Below are 21,126 nucleotides of genomic sequence, written 5' to 3' on the forward strand. Positions count from 1 at the left end.
TGGCTCAAGAAGCCCTTAAAGCCCAGGATGCCGGTATCGCAGCTTGCCGCTGGCACAGCCCTGTGTCCCTGCATTATGATGGAGCTGGCACAGGGACAGAGGGGTTGACTGTATTTGAGGGAATTAACTTTTGGGCGGGTCTCTGTGCAGTTCTGATTGGCTTTGATAGCGTGGGACTGATGGGGGGGGCTGATTTCCTGCGGCCTGCTTGGCATAGGGCAGGGGTTGGGAAGGGCAGTGGTCTTCATATGTGACACAGATGTTGAGATGTGAGGAAACTGGTGATGTATTGCTGGTGTGTCAGCATAGATAGTACTGTCCTGGAAAGTCCTGGTGGCTTGTCCTACACATCCATGTAGGTTTGGTAGCTCTCTCCCCTGTTACCTTTTTTGTCTTCTAGATGATACTAATAAAGATAAAACAGAAGGTAATTTTATGACTGTAGTCAGAGCCTGATGATGGTGATGTTCAGAGTACTGGAGTCCTCATGAAGCTCAGGAGATGAAAAACTAATTCACACTGAGGTTTGTGTAAGGTTATGCTAAAACCTCTGTACCATTTGATACAACTGCAATTTTTTTTAAAAAATACTCAGGAAATGTCTAGGAGAATATAGGCTACTATAAGCCTAACGTCTCCCTAGAAGAGTGGTAGAAGCAATGCAAAAGGACACTTGGAAAACCACAGTGTATTGAGGTTGAATTAATATGGTTTTTCTAAAAGCAGACTTTAGATGTAACTGCTTTTCTTTGAAGGTGGCAGCAGTTGTGTGGGCAAGACAGATCTGATTTCTACAGGTTGCTCAGATTTCTGAAAGACAGGCCATACTGATAAATGTAAGGTAACCTAAGTGGGGAAGATCTGTGCTAGTTTTATTATATGCAGCTTGGGTTCTTGTCAGGTACAGTACAATATGTGTAACAGTTTTCATTTGCTCTGTTCTTGGTGGAGAGGAGATGACAGGTGACCGCACTGAGATTTGTAAGAACCAGTAGTTTTTACATCTCAGAAGTGGACTAAGGAAAGGTCAGCTGCTTGGCTGCTGTGTGTGTGTGTGCTGTGAGAGAATGTTCTTGTGAGGCTGTACAAGTGTCTGTTTGGGTTTTTATTTAAAAGGTGTCCTGGAAGGAGGTCTTGTAAACCATCACTGGTGATGGAAAGACACTCCCTTCCTAAAGCTGTGGAGCTAATATTTTTGACGGATAATATGTACATTGTTAGACTCAAGCATGTGGGCACACATGTGCTACTTGCCATTGGCTGGCTGCAGGTGAAGGAAAAACATGCATTTGGAGGCTAAAATTGTCCTCCAGGTGCCCAGGGATGTGGGGGAAGCCCTGCTGAGGAGATAATTTGGTGTCCTGTGTGAGAAATCTGCCAGGACTGGCTACGGTGCTCTTCTCGCGTGTGACCAGGCAGTGGCATGTTTCTGCATCCCATGTCCTGCAGTGTGTTCCTGGGGGACCTAACAAGGTTTGGTGACTGTGACCCACAGACTGGAGTGATCTGTTCTGGCCGTTGTGTGAAAGGTGAAAGCCTTTGTCGTTATCTGGGAGGGTTGTGTCTGCAGTGATTCAGTCGTACCTAGTGAGTTATGAATTGGAGGTTTTTTACTGGCACATGAGCACTTTAACAAATGGAGAGTGGGTAGAGTAGGTGGTAGGAGAGTTTGATCCCACTGCACGTGCAGTTTTGATCTGGGTCTCTTGTGGCATTATCATCATTAAGCTCTTTTCAAGCATAAGGGCTACTCGATCTGTATCTGTGTTTCCAAAAGGAAAAATGAATTCATTTTGGTGTGCTGAGGTGTGTGCATTGCCAGCAGAGGTGGGGTGTACAGCTCTGTGCAAAAAGCCTAAACTCAAGAGAGAGAAGACTGAGCCTTTCTTGGTCATCCCTCCGAGGTCTTCCAGTCACCCTCTGAGTTCTTTTGAGTCTCTTTTCAAAACTCTTTGTTAGGTTGCTTTTTCTTTCTTTCCCTTCCAGGTGGATGAAGAAACCTCGATGTGGAGTTCCAGATCATCCCCACCTGCGCCACAGCCGGAGGAAAAAGCGGTACGCACTAACTGGACAAAAGTGGAGACAGAAGCATATAACCTACAGGTATAGCCCCTTCCCTGCCCCTTTTTATTTGGGGAAAAAATTGTTCTGTACTTGTGTGGTATGCAAATTTTGGAAGTACTTTTGAAAACTGGATTTTCCCTGTAATGCCGAGCTGAGGCTTTCATTCTCAGAACATGGAGAGGGGGAATACTTTCAGAGCACTGGAGTAACTGAAGAGTCTATTCTCAATGATCAGTAAAGATGCCTAAATCCCAGCCATCAGTTGTGTAATTTTGGCAGGAAAATCCTAGTAAGCCCCTTTCTGTTCCCTTGGAAATCTAATGCTGTAGCTGTTGGATCATTTGTCGTCTTTAAGAAACCATTAAAGCAGAAGGAACATCATGTCTAGAGGTGCGATGCTTTCTCCCTCTACTGATTTGCAACATTTTACTGAATATTTATTTTTGCAGATGTTTTACTTTTGCTCATGTAGTAGAAATCTTGCTTTTGTCCAGCCTTAGGCCTGCTGAGGCAATACGCTGAAGGTGGGCTCCAGGTGTCAGGTGATGATTGTTTCCCAGAGATGTATTTTCTTTGAGTCATTTAGGCCCTTAGCTTTTGAAAGGCAATTGCCAAATGACGCCAGTGGAAATTTCTGACAATAAGAATGTCAATTCAAAGTAAAATTAACACCCCCCCCTAGCTGAAAGTTTAGCCTAGCCTTTTAATTTTTTTGGAGGGGGAAGGGAGGTTGCAGAGGAGTAAAAATTAGGAACGTAGACATTAAGGAGAAGATATGGGTGAGCAAGGCTAAGACAGTGAGTTTGTGGTGAAGAGGCTGAAATGTGAGTGACCAGCATGGAGAGGGTGCCAGAATGTGTGGGAAGAAATATGATGGTGTGAAGGGAAAGAATCGGGGGCTGGGGCACTCTGTTGCTTCTGCTGAGAGCTCTGAGATAGGAGGAAGGGGATTCTTCAGGTAACAGTGAAGGACTTGCAGAGACTGGAAGGAAGGACTAGTTCAAAGCTTCCACCAATAATAGTTCCTTCAAATTGTAAAGGGACGTGTTCTTTTATGCAGAGATCTGAGAGTCAGATCCTGCTTCTAACCTGTTCTGGACCTTAGAGAAAACTGGTCTATAATCATATGAATCAAGTATATCTTGAGCATATGTGTAACCACGGGAAGCAGGTTGTCAGGTGGCTTCACTTCTGCCATTGTCAAACTAGCAGTTGTTTAACTTTCCAATTTCAGAATTTGTAGCCTGCCATTGAAGTGATAGGTATCTTGTTTTACCACTGGATGTGTTTCAGCTGTCAGTCATATTAAATTAAGCCAATTTCATTAAAGACTGGAAGTTGTTTCTATGACATAGGTATTTCATATTCCCCAAGCTAAGCTTAATAGGTCTTGAGTCTGTTATATGCACGCACAAAAACCACCCTAGGAACAGCACTTTCTAAGCTAAAGTTTACAATTATGGGAAATTTATGTGCAGTTAAACTCCACCTTACCCACCCCCAAACTCTGTATCATCAGCTGACATGGACTGGGTTGCACAAAACTGGTAGGTCAATCACTTCTGGGAGCTCTTAAGTATTTTGAGTAGTCCTGAGAATGAAGCTGCTCATGTAACTAAGGTTGTGCAGTTTACTGAAAGGTTTGTTTCTCAAGAAGAATTTTAGTAAGCCTTTTTCATACACTGGATTCCATTTTAGCGTAATAATTTCAGACAAAATCTGAATTTTTAAACTGAGTTACTTAGCTGTCTACACCAAGATTTTAAAGGTTGTCAGGTTTTCAGAAAGTGGTAGAAGATTGACTAAAGAATTGGGAAGATTCTTATTAAGAAATGTAGCCTTCAGATCAGGGCTGTAGTTTTGTTGGTAACTTTGTTTGTAAGAACAAAACTTTGCATGCACAAAGTAGTGTCTGCAAAAAATAAAGACCCTTTGGAAATGGAAACTATGTAGGTGTAGCTATGTATTGGAATTATAATATGAAGTCATGAATATATTCTGCAAATTTAAACCACCCTTCTTTCTCATTCACGCAGTGTACACAACTATACCCCCAAGGTTGGAGAGATTGATACAAGGAGAGCCATTCGTCAGGCATTTGATGTTTGGCAGAGAGTGACACCACTTACCTTTGAAGAGGTCCCTTACCATGAAATTAAAAATGACAGAAAGGAGGCAGATATTATGATATTTTTTGCTTCTGGTTTCCATGGAGACAGCTCTCCATTTGATGGAGAAGGTGGATTCCTAGCTCACGCTTACTTTCCTGGACCAGGAATAGGAGGAGATACTCACTTTGATTCAGATGAGCCATGGACCCTGGGAAATTCTAATCATGATGGTAAGAGTGCAGGTCGTTTTTCAAAACAAGGATGAGTTGAATGTAGACACATGGACAGGCTCTCAACTAGAAAGTATTTGGGTAATGGAGCTTTCCCCTCCCATATAGCGGTTCAAACATTTTCTAAAATGTGTATTCTGTCTTAAGTGGGGAAATAATTTTATTAGTAAGCTTGTGACTCTGCATGCCTCTGTGTGAATGGTGAGGAGTGAACAGAAAAGTGTGTGCTGGCTTTTTACATCTCAAGATTTCGACCATAGTTGCTACAGAAATCATGGCTCTGGGAGGAAAAAGGTGAACAAGAGTGTTGAAATGTGAACTCCGTATGTCGTGGAATACTTAACAAGGGCAGTTAGTTGTAATGGTGATTAGGAAGTTGATAGAGTGAAGACATTTGAATGTCAGGTTGGTTTGATCCATATTTGTTTTCCCAGTCTGGGTATGGTCATAATTCCTTCCATCAGAGATTTGGGGCTGGCTGATTACTAAGGAAGACTGATGATTAGGACAACTGGATTTTGTCATATTAAGCAATGAAGTCTGCATCTTTCCAGCTTTATCTTACTCCAATGGCAATGAGCACTTTCTGATCTATTGTCAAACCTTTGAGGATAGTGATGGCTTGTAAAAAGTTCAAGTTGGAAAACCAGAGTTTTACAGTGGCCTCATAAAACACCACACCAATTTCCACAGTCTTAGTAATTTGGGAAGGACAATACATCTTTAAACTTCTAGGGATTCAAAATCACGTTTTGAAACGTTTATAAAGATGAGAAATTTACTTGGAATGTAAATATGGCTTGATTTTTGAACTGCGTAAAAACCATAGTAGTGTTGTTGTGGCCGTGATGTCTAAGGACATACGCAGAGGTAATGTCTTTCATTAGATCGGTATAATTTGAAAAGCAGAAAAGCTTTCGGGCATGCAAGCCACCTTCAGGCCTGACCTGAAGGTGACAGCTTTCTTTGAGAATGGAATGCAAATTGAGAAAATCCCTCAGAGTTTTGAGTCTGTATTTATTAAGTCATCTTTGAAAGGAAACAGGGCTGGCAAGTTCAATGTGGGAATGCTAATTTGTGGGAAGGCAGAAATTATATACTTGTCTTCTTGGGGAAAGGGAAGTAATGCTTCCTGGCAGGTTTAAATGTCTAGATTGGATGTAGACAGAGAGAGAAAGAGGCTATAGCCTGTGGGATGGAGAGTGGGGAGAATGTGGAGAGTGTGGGAGAGAAGCAGTGTCTTGCTGTTTTGAAACGTTACGAATTTTTATTCCTGTGTTTGCGGCTGGAGGGCAGCCTTTGAGGATCAGGACTGACAATCAAAGGCTGAGTTACTACCTTGTGAGAGCTGCTTTTGCAGCTGTTAGGTGTGTTTGTGCTTGGTCAGTGGTCTGTGCGAGTTCATTCTGGTCTTAGTTATTTGATCTCAACTGTGGGGTGTGAGGGCGGCTTGTGGGCTGGGTATGACAAGGCAAGCCTGTGTGCGACACCTGGGAGCACTGGTGTCTGGCATAGAAGGTCCTTACAGGAAGGTGGAAGGGAGGGTTTTGACAAGTTGTACATGTTTGGGTTTTTTTTTCTTTTCTCCTTTTCTGCACAAAAGGCTTCCTTCTGATGATAAGCTTAGAAGGGTTGGGAGGTAGCTTAAAGACTGGCAGGGATGGCTCTGGGGAGGATTTTCCACTGGGTGGGATGTTCTAACACAGTTAATCACTTTTTTGAAGTTTTTTCTGGTATAGTTTTTTAGGATGGTATTTGAGAACAACGTATACAATGAGTAGAGGGTCTTTTTTTTTTTTTTTTTTTTTAATAAAAGCTATTTCTTATGGAGTATCCATGTGGCTCTTTCAGAAACATGATATATTTCTCTATGCTGAGTGACTGTCATGAGTAATGTCCTCAAAGTGCATGTAGTTGGTATTTATGGGGCTGGTGTGCACTCTGAGTGTGAAAATTGATAGAAGGGTTGAGATTTCCATTCTGGACGATAAACACCATTTGTGTATTTGTTTTCAGATAAAGTGCTGCATAGACTGGGTGGCACAGTTATTTGAAAACTCTTTTTAAAAAAGTCACCAGTGAGGGTGTTGAGAATGGTGGGGTCTTATTTGTCCCCTCCACTGGGGGAAGCACTGATGACAGAAAGGGAATTTTGGTTTGGGTATGATGGGGTAAGCCTGTAATCAGAGCATTATAGATGAGTGTTAAATGCAAGGAATTTGGTTTTGCTTGTGTTCTTAGCCTTGGTATGCAAATATGACAATGTCCTGTCTCCTCGCTGGATGCTCCAGGGCTTTTTAGGAGGGTTTTTCCTTCTCTTTCACTATTTCTTGTCATTGAAGCTATTGGCTAGCTCCAGGTTCTTGTTTATGATGTGTTTTACTTGAGGTGCTTGTAGCTGGTCTCAAAGAGTTTCTTCTTGGTCAGAGGTTTCCTGCACTGTGACCAGTTCACTGCCTTTTTTTTTTTTTTTTTTTTTTTTTTAATTGGAAATAAGGTGTTAGCGAGGACAGTATTGTCTTTTTAACAGGAAGTATTTCTTCAAACGTGCTCTTGCTTGTCCTTGTGATATGTCTTGTGGGGCAGTGGGGTTGTTCAGTCGGGAATTGAAGAAGTCTCTCAGTGAGAGAATAAAAATACCCTACCATGAGCTCAGTAGCAAAATTCTCATTCAGACACAAATAAGGAATTGTTTTGGCCATTGAGCATCTGTACACTGATTACAGAAACCTTAAAATAGTCATGAAGTAACAATAGTATCTTTACATCGACCTGCAAAGTAGCACCACGTAAAATGTTCCATCCGGACAGGAACGTGTATTGGTTGAAAGGAAGATACGAACAATCAGCCTAAAAGCTCTCGTAGCATTGCAACAATTGTGAAGGTAAATCTCTGCTCAACAGAGTAGGATGCTGAGACTGGCACCGTAGGTCCTTAGGTTATTTGGCTGATCTATTCAGTCCATATAGTTTTGTTACAAACTAGTATGAACTGAAGCTTTTCTTTTGTTGGTCTACATCTGTCTTACTGTGTTGTGGCATCTGAGGAGTTTCAGTAAGTCCATGTTTGGATGCAGCTGTCACACCACAAAAGAACTGTTTTGGAGTCTTCATTAGCAGTGCAAATTATATGGATAAAAGTGAAACATTTCGCATGACGTTTCATCCAGTCAGGAAGAAAGAATTATTTGAACAGATTTTCTGTGAAAACAGCTATCTCTGATTTGTACCTCAAGAATGTGATATATCCTGTTGATGAAAACTTCTGCCTTGTAAAGATGCTTTGTGGTAATCTGCTGTGGTTCAGTAGCAATTTTATCACACCAGCTAGTGGACAGTTAGTTGAGATTTATATACTCATTATTGTTTTGCATGATCGTTATAATACTGATTTTGCCCTTTGTGGACAGCAAGACCATTACCACGTCCTTTAAAATTACTAGTATAATTGTAATAGCTGTGATGCGGTTTGTTGTCTTTCTGAGACCATGGTAATAGGAGCACGTGCACCAACACTTCTGTTACTGTCTGCTGTGAAGAGTGATCCTGCCTAGGCTTTCAAAGTAAATGCAAAGCTTCCTTCCCCCTGGATATTGGTTACAGTTCTGCTCATGCATACAGTTCCCTTAGCTGAGTAATACTGTACTTTCAATTCATGATAGCTGATTTATCATCTTCGTTGTACTGCCTTCTCTGTCATTCCTGTAAGCAAGCTGTGTAAGATGAGTTTAGATGGTATTGTGATGAAGATGTGTAGAACCAGGTAGGAAGTTGGAACTCCCGGAGCAGCCCTTGTTAACTGGGGTCATGGGGTATGGAATGCATTTGTTAAGTTTTCAGATGAGAGCGCAAGTGCTAACAGCTAGAAGCATGAAGCAGAGCACTGGAATTTGGAGGGATCCAGGCAAATCAGAAGTGATATGGCAAACAATGCAACTGAAAAAGAGGAGGAGTGTGGCTTTACATTTAGAGATAAATCATCTATACAACCACACAATGAGGAGCAACTGGCATGGTCACAGTTGGAAGGTGCTCCTCAGCAGAAATGAAGGCAGCTCTTGGCCTTTAGCTTATCCCAGACTTGTAGCAGCAAGGGCTCCAGCTTATTAGATTTTGATGTATGGGCACTGGGAGGTAACTGAAGCTGGTTTTGGAGTCGTTGTCTTTTAGCGGTATGTGGTGTAGCCGTCGCAGGCCAAGCGGCCCCTCCTGGCTGCTTAGACGCAGCACGTGGTCACCGAGTTACTGAGACTGCCCGCATCGACATGCGTCCCAGCTGCTTGCATTACCAGAAGGGACACCAAAGGTGACTTTGCTCTACTTTCTTCAAGTCTTGGACTTTTTTTGCTTGAAATGTGCTGTAGGAACAGCCAAGCAAACTTTAAACCACCCATCTCAAGACTCGCAGCCACTGACATATGTTGCTCGCTGTAGGCAGCAAAGCCTGTGCCTGAAAGAGGCAAACAGCCCTGGCTGTGCTGGGATCTCTTGGCTGCCTCAGGGTCTCCACTTGGCTCGGGCACAGAGGTGCTGCACGAAACCCACTATTAACTGGCCAAATCCAGTATTGCCTAGCCTTTGTATGAAAATAATAGTTATATGTGTGTGTATCTCCCAACAACAGGTTGAAGAGGAATCCTGAGCGGCTGAAAGTAAGTTCTGTCAGTTTAGATATCCACATTGCACGTGGCTTCTCTTTCACTCCTCTGACAACTCTAACATTTGTTTAAACCAGGTTAATTACAGGAAGTAAATCTTAATCTCCGGTTTAACATTTTAAATAGGATCAATAATAATCCCAGGCACATCTTCTTCGTGGTCTTTTAAAAGTAAAAGTCTTGCTGTTATCCATGTGGTCAGCACCATACCACTAAATACGTGGTGCCGGCCAACGCGCTGCAGATACTGGCTGCATAGCTGTGTACGTATGGCAGTATGTAGCTGTTGGCTGTACTCTGTTGGTAGTGACACCACCTGCCCTGCCACTGTCACTGAGAATGGCCGTCCCTCTGTCTTACTAGTGCTGGTGCTAACGGGCCGCTTTCAGTGCCAAACCAGTGCAGGAGCTTCTGCAGGAGTTCTGGAGGAAAAGGGCCTGAACCACCTTCTGGGAAGGCTTCTGTTAGCCACAGAGGAGAGGAACGGGACAGTTTTTCTTTGTGTTTCTGCCCCAAGGACTGGCATTGTTTCAGTGGGCATCTATCTGGACAACAGAGCAAGCACTCCTGAAGCCACCATCTGGACATCGCATATGTTCAGGAACCTGAGTGTTTTTTTCAGGACAGCCAAATACTGTCTAAGCTGACCCGTGTGAATGTTCAGCAAGGATCTCAAGGAGAATGTTTTGATTAGAGTAGCTAATTTTGGAGAAGAGTCTTACTGATAGCCAGTGAGCACAACAGCCAGTTGTGCCTGTTGGTAGGGGGCACGCACAGCTTTGTGCTGACGTATGATCTGCCAGCCAGTGTGTTCAAAGTGGTGTCTTCACTGGAGTTTTACAGCAGTATTAATGTCACAGACCTTCTTGATTCTTTTGACATGTGTATCCCTAAAGGGGGATTCTTTTGACATTTGTTCCTAAAGGTGGGATCGTCTCTCACCTCTACGCTTACAGTGGAATCCAGTTGCACAAACAAAGGCATTTAGCCAAGCTTTGAGAGCCACTCTGCTGTCACAGCTTGGGCTGTTCTTGTTAGAAATCGGGTGTGCCAAATCAACATGAGGTTGAACCTGAATGTCCTGGTATTCTTTTTATTTCTGCTATAAGTACAGTGTTCTTAAAATTGCCCAGACACCTACAGATTTTCTGCTGCAGCAGTGCCTCTGCTTGGTGTCTGTCCCATTTAGATCACTGACTCTTGCCCTGATCCATTTGGTGCATCTTGGGTGTCCTACAGAGGATATCCCATGCTTCTGTTACTTGTTGCCTTTACGGTCACGTCAAAGTACTTGATTCTGCTCACTTGTCTTGAATACTCCAGAAGACATTAGAGATAAAATATGGAAGGTTTCTTCTCAAAAAATGCAGTTACTAAGCAATGGCATTATACTTAATAGACTGTCTAGCTAGAACAGGTTCTTCTACAGACTATCTCAAGGAATAGGTGTGTGGCTTTCCCCGTTCAGAGTCCCGAATCTTGGAGGTATGAGTGTCTGTCAGAGCCCTAAATAGTTTGGCCTTGAACGAGAAACAGAACTCAAGTACCATGCTTTTTCTTTCTCAGCTTCTGAAAACTAGTTTGCAGACTAGTGCTCTAGGTCTCCAGTTAGATGCTTTAGGTTTTCGCTCAGTTTAAACTCTTACACAAGGGATTATGCACGTGCTTCCTCCCATCGCTGTCATGGTGTTCCCAGCACCTCTTTCTTCTCCTTTCAACCAGGGGAAGGTTGAAGTGGCCCCAATGTGAACCAGGTAAGGGAACAGGTGTAGCCAAGCGTTTTTCTCTTGCTTTCTTCTGACCTGGTTTACCTTAGAGCCACCCCAGCTTTTGGAGTACCACCTCTTACTGTTTGCTCTATTTTTAACTGCAAGAATGTACAAGGTTGCTTGTACATTAATCACTAGATTAATCATGTAAAAATTGTGTGTACATTAGAATGTATTATATAACAGACCCCTAACAGTAAGCAGTATGTGTAAGTAGGTTTGGCATTTTTTTACCTGGTCAGGTAGTTCTTCATTATCAAAGACTTCCAAATGTTTCCAGTCACTTAGGAAACATTGCTGACTAAACGTTCTTCTGTTTGATTTGTTTGATTACAGTTGTGATATTTCAGGTGGAGGGAGGGGACTAAGAGGAATGAAGAGTATCAGTTGTTGGGTTGGTTTATTTCTTTGAGATTTGTGTTGGTATCCGCTGTTCTAGGCTGACTCTCTACTATTTACTTACAACCCACTTACCTGACTTGTACAGGTACAGTGCATGCTTGCCGAAAGAGAAAATGCATTTTCCCTTAACCTCTGTGCCTTCACCCAGCGTACTGCCAGAACTTGGTAGTCTTTTCTCCTCAATTAATTCACGTTTCCTGTACCTTTTGCCTTGCTTTCGGTCTTGTTTCTTTCTTATTTTACCACTTCTTTTCATTTTCATTTTCTATCAAAATGCTGAGGCCAGCAAAGACAATCTACAAACTATCAATATAATGAGCAACTTGACAGCGCATGTACTCACAACACAGTACACACATAATCTTTGTGCTATTTGGCTGTTAAACACTTTTTTTAATTTTCTTTCTCTGATTTCTCAGGTATAGAACATCTCCACATCTAAAGAGTTTTGTTCTAACAAATGGCATTTTGAATCCATCATTATTTTTCAGGCTTCTGACACTGTTGTTGAAAAGGAGCATCAGTATTTTTCAGAGTGAAAATCAGAGCTGCTTTGAAGTTACTCATGTGTCCTTTAACGCAAGAGACCTGTTACATGAAAGACTTTCATATAGATGTTGGAAGTCAAGTGCGGCATAAATTGTATTAAAATGTCAATTTATTCTGTCAGGCCTTTTTATGATACTTCACTCCATCAGATCATGCTAGATCATGTTAGCCAGTACTTTTGTTCATTAATGAAGACCAGTTCAGTATTTAGTCTCTAGAACATACCTACTTAACATTGGTTTCATTCTGTAACTACCTGAGAGACTTGTTCCCATAAGCCAGAGTTCTCTAAAATCCCGGAGTACTCTAAAATAATTTACTAATGTTGAACCAAATCTGAGCAAGCATATAGATACATGGTCTCAAGAGAGTAAAAAAGAAATCAAATCAGGTAGCTTAAATCAGTAACAGTTTGAGATTATATCCCTGTCACGTCAATCCAAACACTGAAGGCCAAAAATAGAGACCTTGCAAATGAAAACTTTTTACAAAAGCGAAGTGAAGAGAGAAAGCCCACTGGCACACGTGGCAGACTTCTGTCTTCAGATTCTTCTTCTTCACTCCCGGACAGTATCTCTGTAAGTAGTGCTTTCCCTTGTTGTATATGCTGTCGTCATACACACATAGAAGTGGCATTATAGTAGTGCTGTGCTAGTGCAGTCTGGATTTTAAAGCTTTGCAGTATTTACAGTGCTAGTTTTTGATGAATTACATTAATAAGGATCACTTACAAATTCCACTTTCAAAACAATGTACTTGTAAAATACACCTGATGTTCACAATGTTCTGTAAGGGAAATTATTTTCCATTGCTTTTGTCAGTAATTCTTTAATACACAGAGTATGAATACAGTTATGTAGGTATTTGGAATGCTATTGATTTCTGTGTAATCGAAGTAAAATATTTTACTTCTTTCCACAGAGAATGAAATACTGTTGAGTTTCATATGAAGGAGACAGTAAGAATCAAAATGATGTGTCGTTCCCTTAAAAAAGAAGAGAAAAAAATCAACTGTAAAAAAGGCAGGTCACGAGAATCAAGGTGAGCCAAAATGTCTCTTTTTGCCGCCCTCCTTTGTAAAGCAGAAACAGATGATGTGAAACAAGCCAAAACGCAGCAGTATCTCTAATAAACTTGCTGTATTCCATTTGCTGAAAGGGTGAGGAGTAAAGTAACAGGCACTGAGGAAGAGAAAAAAATGAAAAATAGATGAATTCGTGAATAGAGTTTGCTGGTCATTGCAGTCAGAGGTGGACTGCAGCATCAGCAGACACCCACTACTCTAGATCTTGACATCACAACCAAGCAGCAAGCTTGGGAGTTGTTTATTTTTTTTCTCTTCCGTTTGTGAAGAAGAGCGGAGTTTTTTAACTAGTATTGCCTTCTCTACCCAAATCCACCAAGAATACTACTTTGAGGGGGCAGTGCCTCTTACATGCCAGTTCTCTTACTTCTCAGTCCTACTCGGTCCTTACAGCCCCATGAGGAACCTTCTGTGTCAGGGGAGGACAGACAGTAAGTCGCCTGTCCTAGGCAGAAATAAATCTCCTGTCCTAGGTAGAAGGCACCCTCTTTGTGGCAAAGAGCTACTCTCATAGCTTCCAGAACAGCACTTTCTCTGTTGCCAGTACCAGGAGTTGAATATAATTTCAACCTGGCGGACAAAAAAGAATCCCAAATAGCACAAACTTTGTATCTGCACTGCCTGTGCCAGGACCTGTTTGGAACATGCTGAGCCAGCCTTCTCACTGTTTCAAAATACTGGTTTTGGTTTGGTTTTGTAGTTGCCTTCTGGCTGTTTCACAGCTGGGTCAAGTATTAAATTCTGTCTGTAGACCCTGCTGTATTTTAGTACTTTTAAAAAATAAAACCACCAGCATAGCTGTTCAAGATTGATGGAATGAAAGTCATATCTACATTTTTCCGTGGTTTTATGAGTATTTTTCTTTACCATCTGTTCTACCAAATAAAGGAATGATATGCTAATATAGGCAAATATGAGTTTTAATTTTAGGATTGGTAATTCTTTGGTATTGACTTGCAACCTATACTTGTGAAAGATACAGGAAGATTTTTCAGCAGAACACTCTTATTCCATTGAACATCAGGCTGCTGAGCCAGACGAAGCAGTCACGACTTCCCCTCTGTCTGGCTGCTCACTCTTGCCTCCACATCACTCAGTCAGTTTTGGTCTCACCGTTCCAGAAAAATATTTTATACTTTTCCTCTGATTTTCTACAGGAAGTTGTCCTCATAGTGCCATCTGTGCCATGTCAGATAAAGCACAGCTTGCAACATTAATAGGTCTGTAGCAGAAGTAACAGACCGAGTTAGCCTGCTGCCTTTCGGGGACAATATGGCAAGCTACCTGTCTTTCGTGATGACTGGTAATATAATGCGGTTCTTTGTCCTTCTGCAGTCACTTGATCCCGTGGAGATCAGTTTAATAATGTGGCTGTGGTACAGTTTTTGTTAAGACTGTGTATCACTCATTCTTCTTTCTCTAGTGAAGTTGTTTAAAGACACTCTTAAGAGTTTTTGTAAAGTCCTCAAGATGCATCATATTCGTTGCTACATTTATAACGATAATAGCTTACGAACAAAATGAAGCTTATATTTTTTTAACATGTATTTCCTTCCTTTCTAGATAGAGAAGCTGTTTTCCACATCTCATTTGACGCAAAAAAGCAGTATCACCACTTCTTCAGGATCTCCAGAAGACTGAAAAACTTTCCTTGAGCGGAGCATGTTATAGTGTTGTGGAGGTGAATGGAGGAGTACAGACTAATCGCATGTTCTTCTGATTGACGGTTCAGACCTACCAGGTCTGAAGATGAAGGAGCCAAGGCATAGCTTAGAGTAGCCCTAAAGCTTCTTTAAGTTGTGCTTGGAAAATGAATGTCTCTACATGGCTGTTAGAGCGGAAGGGATCATTTTAGTGTATTTAAAGCATGTTTAGTTCACACCATCTTTTCTGTAATTACCCTAGGCGTGCTATTGTCACAACCAATGATCTGACTTCTTCAGTATCATTCTTACTTTAATAAAATCTCAAATTTTAACCTTCATATGTCTTTTCAGTAATGTCTGAGCAAATTGCAATACATAGATGTGTTAGCACAATAATCCAATTCATAAAGTGTGAAACTAATACAAGAAAGATCAGTGATTCACAGTTACTTTTCTATTATTAATCAGATATACAGTATTATTTAAACTTCCCTTGTCTTAGGGCTCCGTCCTGGATTTACGCTCCACTGTGCTAGGTGCTCTACAGAGTCTACCTACGCTCATTACAGCTATATATATAGCTGTCATGCTTGGGGGTAAATACTAATAGTAGTGTCACAACATTGCCATAACAGCATCCCTGTGACCTATTGCTGTAAACTGATAGGCATTTGAGTGGTTTTGCTGACCTGTAGCAATTGGATACCCTGTTATGCAGTGAGTTGCTTAGCCAAATAAAGAAAAGGTTTTTATATGGATTTTCATAATTAAAATGAACAAAATGTGCAAGGCACGTGCTAGCAATTTCACAAAGAAGAAATTTTCTCAGGATGTCTGTTAACCTGATTTAACAGCCACTTTTCCAGCTGAAGATGAAAATCAAAGAAGCATGAGTGATGGAGTGTATGACTAGAAGGAAGATCATATATAGATCAGTTTATCTGTGACTACCGTGTTCTCTGTGTTGTAACAAAACCATGTGTTTCTTCTCTCTGCAGGAAAAAGTAGTATATTATAAACAATTTGAGAATGCTAAATAGAGCTGGTTTTGATATGTGATTATATTGCAATTTATCCTAAGTTAGCTCAATTGGTAATACATCAGCTAACGGGAGGTTTATTCTGAACACAAATTTAAATTAGTTTTAATTAAGAAAATGTAACTAAAAAGTATGTTTCAGGTTTTGTGTGTTTTGTGTCTGGTGTGTGTATGGGGAGTATAGAGCTATTAAACTGAATGTAAGGTAAGCAGTGTATTCACCTGCTTTGGCATCATGATAGTGAGCGATGCTTTGTAATGCTACAGGTGTGTCCTCAGTTATAACTTTGGATTATAACATTGTTTTGGAAAACACATCAGCAACTTCAAAGCTAAATTAACTGTGTTCCTTTGTTTTAGCATAGCCCGTCAAGCTAGTTCACTCAATGAGCCAACTTGCAAAACTACCCCCAGTTTTACAGGGTCATCCTCTCTCTGGTACTTACTGGTGGATTTTTTGGATGCCTCCTGAGAATCAGGAAGGAGAAAGCTCAGGCAGGTCTTTGACCAGACTGGTTTGTTTTGTACCAGTGGTGCAAATGAGGAAAAATGGTTGGATTTCTCTTGGGACCTTTCCCTGCACATGCAAAGCAAGGGTAGTCAGTTCCTTCTTCACCCTACTGTCCTACCCAGGCAGCTGCCATACAAGTTTTACTTCAGTCTTGGTCCTGGGAGAGAGGGTTGAAGAGGAAGTTAAGGAGCTTTATCTGATTGCCTGACCTTGTTTCCTGATGAGTAGCAAGGTATCGAGCGAGGCTGTTAGTTCTCTCTTCTGAATCTTGCTCCAAGGGGACAGGCATTATTAAGAGTGCTGCTCAGACAAGAACTGTGGAGAACATGAAGGTCAGAGACCTTATTGCATGTTCAAGAACTAACAAACAATTTGAGAGGTCCAGGCTCCTTTCTCTTGAAAGGATCTGTAGATCAGCTGAGTGGACAGCTGCCAAACAGCAGTGGGTAACGGTACAGAAAGAGTTGTCACAGCTCCAAGCCAGGGGCTGTGGGAGGAGATAAGTATGCTGTCAGGCAGTAGTTTTGTACCTTGACGTTTTCTTTTCAGAGCAAATCCTAGCCAGCCTTTGAAAAGAAAATGAACAGTGTGTTCTTCTCCACGCTATGAAACTCCGTACCAGTTACAAAAGTAAAGGGAACTTCTTGTTTAAAAATGTTACTGGTGAAAACTGACCTCTCAAGAGAAATAGGATGATGAATCCAGAGCTGGGTTTTCAAGCACTCTGCTTACGGAATGATCTTAGACTTTTTTTTCTCCTGTCTCATCTTACAACAAAATGCATGCTGCCCATTTGCCCTCTGAGAATGACTTAGCTCTTTCAGAGTCGGGACCCTCATGGAATACAGCAGGGTGGAGAAAGCAGATGACATGGGCATGTTGGAAGGATGAGAACTATGGATGTGTCTGGGAGGAGGCTAGAACAAAACAAAAAAAAAGGTGAGGTGATGAAACGGTGAGAAATCTGTCCAGAGCAGGGAGCAGGAGAGGAAGCTGTGTTTGCTAGTACCATCCTGCTGCCTTTCAGCAAATGTTTTGAGATGAGAAGCAACCACAGCATTGAGAATCAAGAGTATTTGTTGGGAACAAAGGAGCTTCTTGTCCTTTCTGTGGAAGTCGCTTCATTTCCTAGAAATTCTCTTTAGCTCTGCTTCATCTGTTCCAGCCGCCACCTCCCAGCACATTGCTCCTCCAGTTTGAGTGGCCTCCTAGCGATGTACCCTCCCACGGGAGGACAGCTTTTCCACCCCAGCGTTGGCCTGTCCTCTGTGGCTGTGCTAGTACTGGGAAGGTTCATTTCTGAGTGAGTCCCTTACTTTCAGATGCGAAGAAGCAGAGCTCCCCAGCCAGAATTTTTTGTGTCCTGTGGCATCCTCGTGCATCGCTGTCAGTCAAAATGGTGTTTTAAAACTGGACAGCAGCAGCTGTTTTCCACACTTGTCTGTGTTTCCAGATACAGGTATTTCATAAGGATAACTAGGAAAAGGTGCGTTTCTGGTCAATAGCAGAAGAGCTGGTTGGCCTGACCACCACAGTTGTTGACGTAGTTCTTCAGGTATGAGTCTTCATCTAAGAAGGAAATTAACTCTATCCCAGCTGAAACCAGGACACCTATGGACTTTCATGTGTGAGTAGCAGTGAAAATTATGCTTTCTTGAGCATTTAAGTGATACATGAGAGTAAGTCCATTTAATTTGCAACAGGCTGTGCATCTTCTAAACTTAGTGTTTTTGAAAACCCATGAAGAGCGATCAGTCCTTAAGACTTTACCATGAAACTATTTAATGCATTTTTATACTGTGCTATTGGATATTTTATTGACTTGTTCTGTACACACCAGATTTTTCAGCAATAGATGAGAAAAAAATTCAGTAAGTCACCATTTGGATTTCCTGAATACAGAAAGTCTGGAATTTTAAACACACGTGGCTAAATTTTAGCCCACATATGGTTTTGGACATTTGTATTTGAACATTTGAAATGCATTGGTATATTGTAACTTGTCATGCATATTCAGGTGCTTAGACCCTCCAACTGAAATGTTCAGACAACTTAACCATTTTGGTGTGGTATATCATGACCAGTTGAGCACTCTTTGTTACTGACTTTAGGTGTCTGGAGATGCTGGCAAAGCACCCTGCTGTGAAGACTTGCAGACCCCTGAACCTATGCTGTCACATTTTGAGGGGTGACAGCAGAGAGCTCAGCTGTGTACGAAAACTGAACTTTGTTAAGCTAGGTGCGCTTTGGAGATGTGAGGAATGGAGATGAGCTGCTTAAAGATGCTGCAAAGCAGCTGCTGAGCTGCCACTGCCAGCAATTTTCTCCCATGTCTGGGTTGCAAGTGCTCTTGGTTTGTGCAGTGCCCAAAAAAAGGAGAAGCCTGATCCAGGTGGAGTTGAGGGCTCAGGCATTTTATTGGCATGGGGAGAGTCTTACATCTGTCCTTGTTGGCTGCGTCGTCATCCCTCACACAGCGTGGCCTGTGTCACCTCCCATGGCAAGGTGCCCTCACGAGGTAGGACATCCAGGGACCACACCAGATCAAGGAGATGAAGGTCCCAGATCCGTGGGACTGAAGAGGAGTGTATGCCTGTAACGTAGCATTGAAGGTACCCCTGCTTCGCACTCCTGCCGCCTTCCAGACCAGACAAGGCTCCTCAGCTCTCTGTTACCCTGTCAGGAGCATGTCCTTTCCCTCTTCCTACCTCCTCCCTCCTGCCGCGGGGATCCGACCCAGCCTTTCCCGATGCGGCTCTGCCTCCTGCAGGGTGGTGCTACCTGTGTCACCTCCCGCAGCCACGGCAGTGCCAGGAGTCCAGCAAAGTAAAAGCACGTTGAGGAGCCTGTGCTAGAGGAGATGGGCTTGTCCCAGGTACGACACATGCTACAGTGGGTGTTAGCCCTGGTCTTCTCTGTCCTTCTGCCTTGCCGGGTGCCTTACAGATCTCCCCTAGGATCTGGTGGTCCAGGTCAGATCAGAGCGTGGCAGCGGAGGCCCCAGAAGTGGGGACAAAGCTCCCTTCCCACCACGTACCCTTGTTGATTAGCAGACTGGCAGCACTGTCACCTCTCCTGGCAGCACTGGGATAAGGACATGATGGTGTCGGACGGAGCAGCCTGGTGGCCGCTTTCTGTAAACTCCCTGCAAAGGAGTCTACAGCCAGTGCCCTTTCGCTCCAGGCAGCTGCCTGTTTTAGGTGGTCTGAGGGTGCTCGTGGTCACCGGTGGTCATGGGCTAGCAGCCTGCTGCCCACTCTGTGACGCCGCCTGTAAAAGCTGTGCAGAGTTTCAGGACAAACCGTCTCCAGGAGCTGACCCTGTCACGGTACCTGCTGTGCAATGGGATAGCAAAGCATTTGCTTCTTGCTTTGTGAGTAAGCGGGGCTTGGGATTGCGTCAGGCTGTGGCTGTGCGCTAACCGGGCTGTGCCTTCCTCCCACAGGGAACGATCTCTTCCTGGTCGCGGTCCATGAGCTGGGTCACGCGCTGGGACTGGAACACTCCAATGATCCCAGTGCTATCATGGCTCCTTTCTACCAGTACATGGAAACACACAACTTCAAACTGCCCCAGGATGACCTCCAAGGAATTCAGAAAATCTATGGTGAGCAGCCCTGTCCACTCATCTCTTTACACTGAGCTCGAGTCTAGTGAGGCTTTTACAGCCACAGGAGGTGGCCACCAGATGCTGCTGCTGGGCTGGGTGTCCTGCCACGGCCGAATGTGGAGCCTTTCAATGCCCTTGAGCAGCGAGAGGGCTGGCTGGGTGGCACAAGGCAGGGTGACTAGACCCCTGTGATCTCGCTGCCGCTCCATCCTTCGCTGTTCCCAGTATCAAGGAGCACTAGAAAGGGAACAACAGGCAGTCGCTGTGCCCAGGGTTTGAGGGAAGGATGTGAAGAACAAGGAACGTCAAGGAAAGGTAAAAAGTATTTATGTGCTCAGGTTTTTTTTTCTCTGTATATAGAAGGCAGGAAAAAAAAGTTTTATCTTCTTAGGGAACACTTCTTATTTGCATCGTTCTGCATCATGTGCCACACAGAGATGGGCTCAAGGGAAAGAGAGAAAAGGAGGCAGAGGGATTATGGCAGACAACCAAGGGGTTAGCGATGATGTGGTACCATGTGGTGGGATCACGGGTACTGGGGTGTGAGGGCAGGGACCCCCGGAGAATTCCTCGGTGGAGGAGACTCTGGGAGCAGAGGGAAATGCAGGTTTTAGGAGCCACAGCCAAGGGGAGGCTGAGCTAGAAGATGCTAACGGCCACAGTCTGTGACAGCGCATGGAAAACAGGTTTTGTCAAACAATGCTGATTTCATTCTTTGAGGAAAGTATAAATTGGATGGAGAAGTTACTTCATAAATATAGCATAGAGCACCTGTGCTGTGTAGCCATGCAACGTTTGCAGCTGCTTGACAGCCGGAGTCAGATATTGTGTCCCTGTAGCAGCAGAGCAGATATTGTATGAACTAGACCTGAAAAAAAACTTTATAAGATGGTTGTCAGTGGGAGAGCTGGTGTTTCTAAGGGATTACTGCTGGGATCGGTGGCAGACCTGACACTAGTCAATGTTTGCACCAGTGATCTGCCAGTGAATTTTAAATTGCTGCTAATAGAATCTGGGCCAAGACCTGTAACACTCTAAAGCAGTACAGCAAGACTTTAGAGGTCTAAACTGTGTGTCGTTTGAGTCTGGGGTTTGTTGGTTTTTTTTGAGACTGGAATGAGATTCACTTGTTCAAATGTAGATGCCTAAATCTGTTTCTTTGCTAGCTTCCCTGGCTCCTGTCAGGGCAATGGGAAAAAACAGGCACTTGTAGAGTGCAATTCGTCCTCAGTGTAAGGCAGATATCTAAGTAAGGTCCAACATTTTAAATAAGGTGGCTTGAAGTACACCCAGGGGGAACTGGCTCTTCCCATTAGTGCAGCTGAAGATTTCTCTTTTTTGTTCATTGCCAGGATGAAGTTGCATTGGCGGTTGTCCTATGGTATCATTTAATTGTGCATACTTTAACATAGCATATATACAAATACTCAGGATAATAGGAGACTCTGGATGG

The 21,126-nt window shown here is 43.0% G+C and overlaps 1 protein-coding gene across 2 annotated transcripts in view; it reads left to right on the forward strand.

The window, feature by feature from the left end:
* The window catches only part of MMP24 (matrix metallopeptidase 24), a 42,672-nt gene that overhangs the window by 5,132 nt on the left and 16,414 nt on the right, over positions 1-21,126 (forward strand). For both annotated transcript variants that reach the window (XM_037402553.1, XM_037402554.1), the window contains exons 3-5: positions 1,987-2,103; positions 4,101-4,405; positions 19,509-19,670. In XM_037402553.1, coding sequence (XP_037258450.1) covers positions 1,987-2,103; positions 4,101-4,405; positions 19,509-19,670 — 584 coding nt within the window. The remainder of the gene's footprint in view (positions 1-1,986; positions 2,104-4,100; positions 4,406-19,508; positions 19,671-21,126) is intronic.

The sequence above is a fragment of the Falco rusticolus genome, chromosome 10 (assembly GCF_015220075.1).
Source record: "Falco rusticolus isolate bFalRus1 chromosome 10, bFalRus1.pri, whole genome shotgun sequence".
Classification (NCBI taxonomy): domain Eukaryota; kingdom Metazoa; phylum Chordata; class Aves; order Falconiformes; family Falconidae; genus Falco; species Falco rusticolus.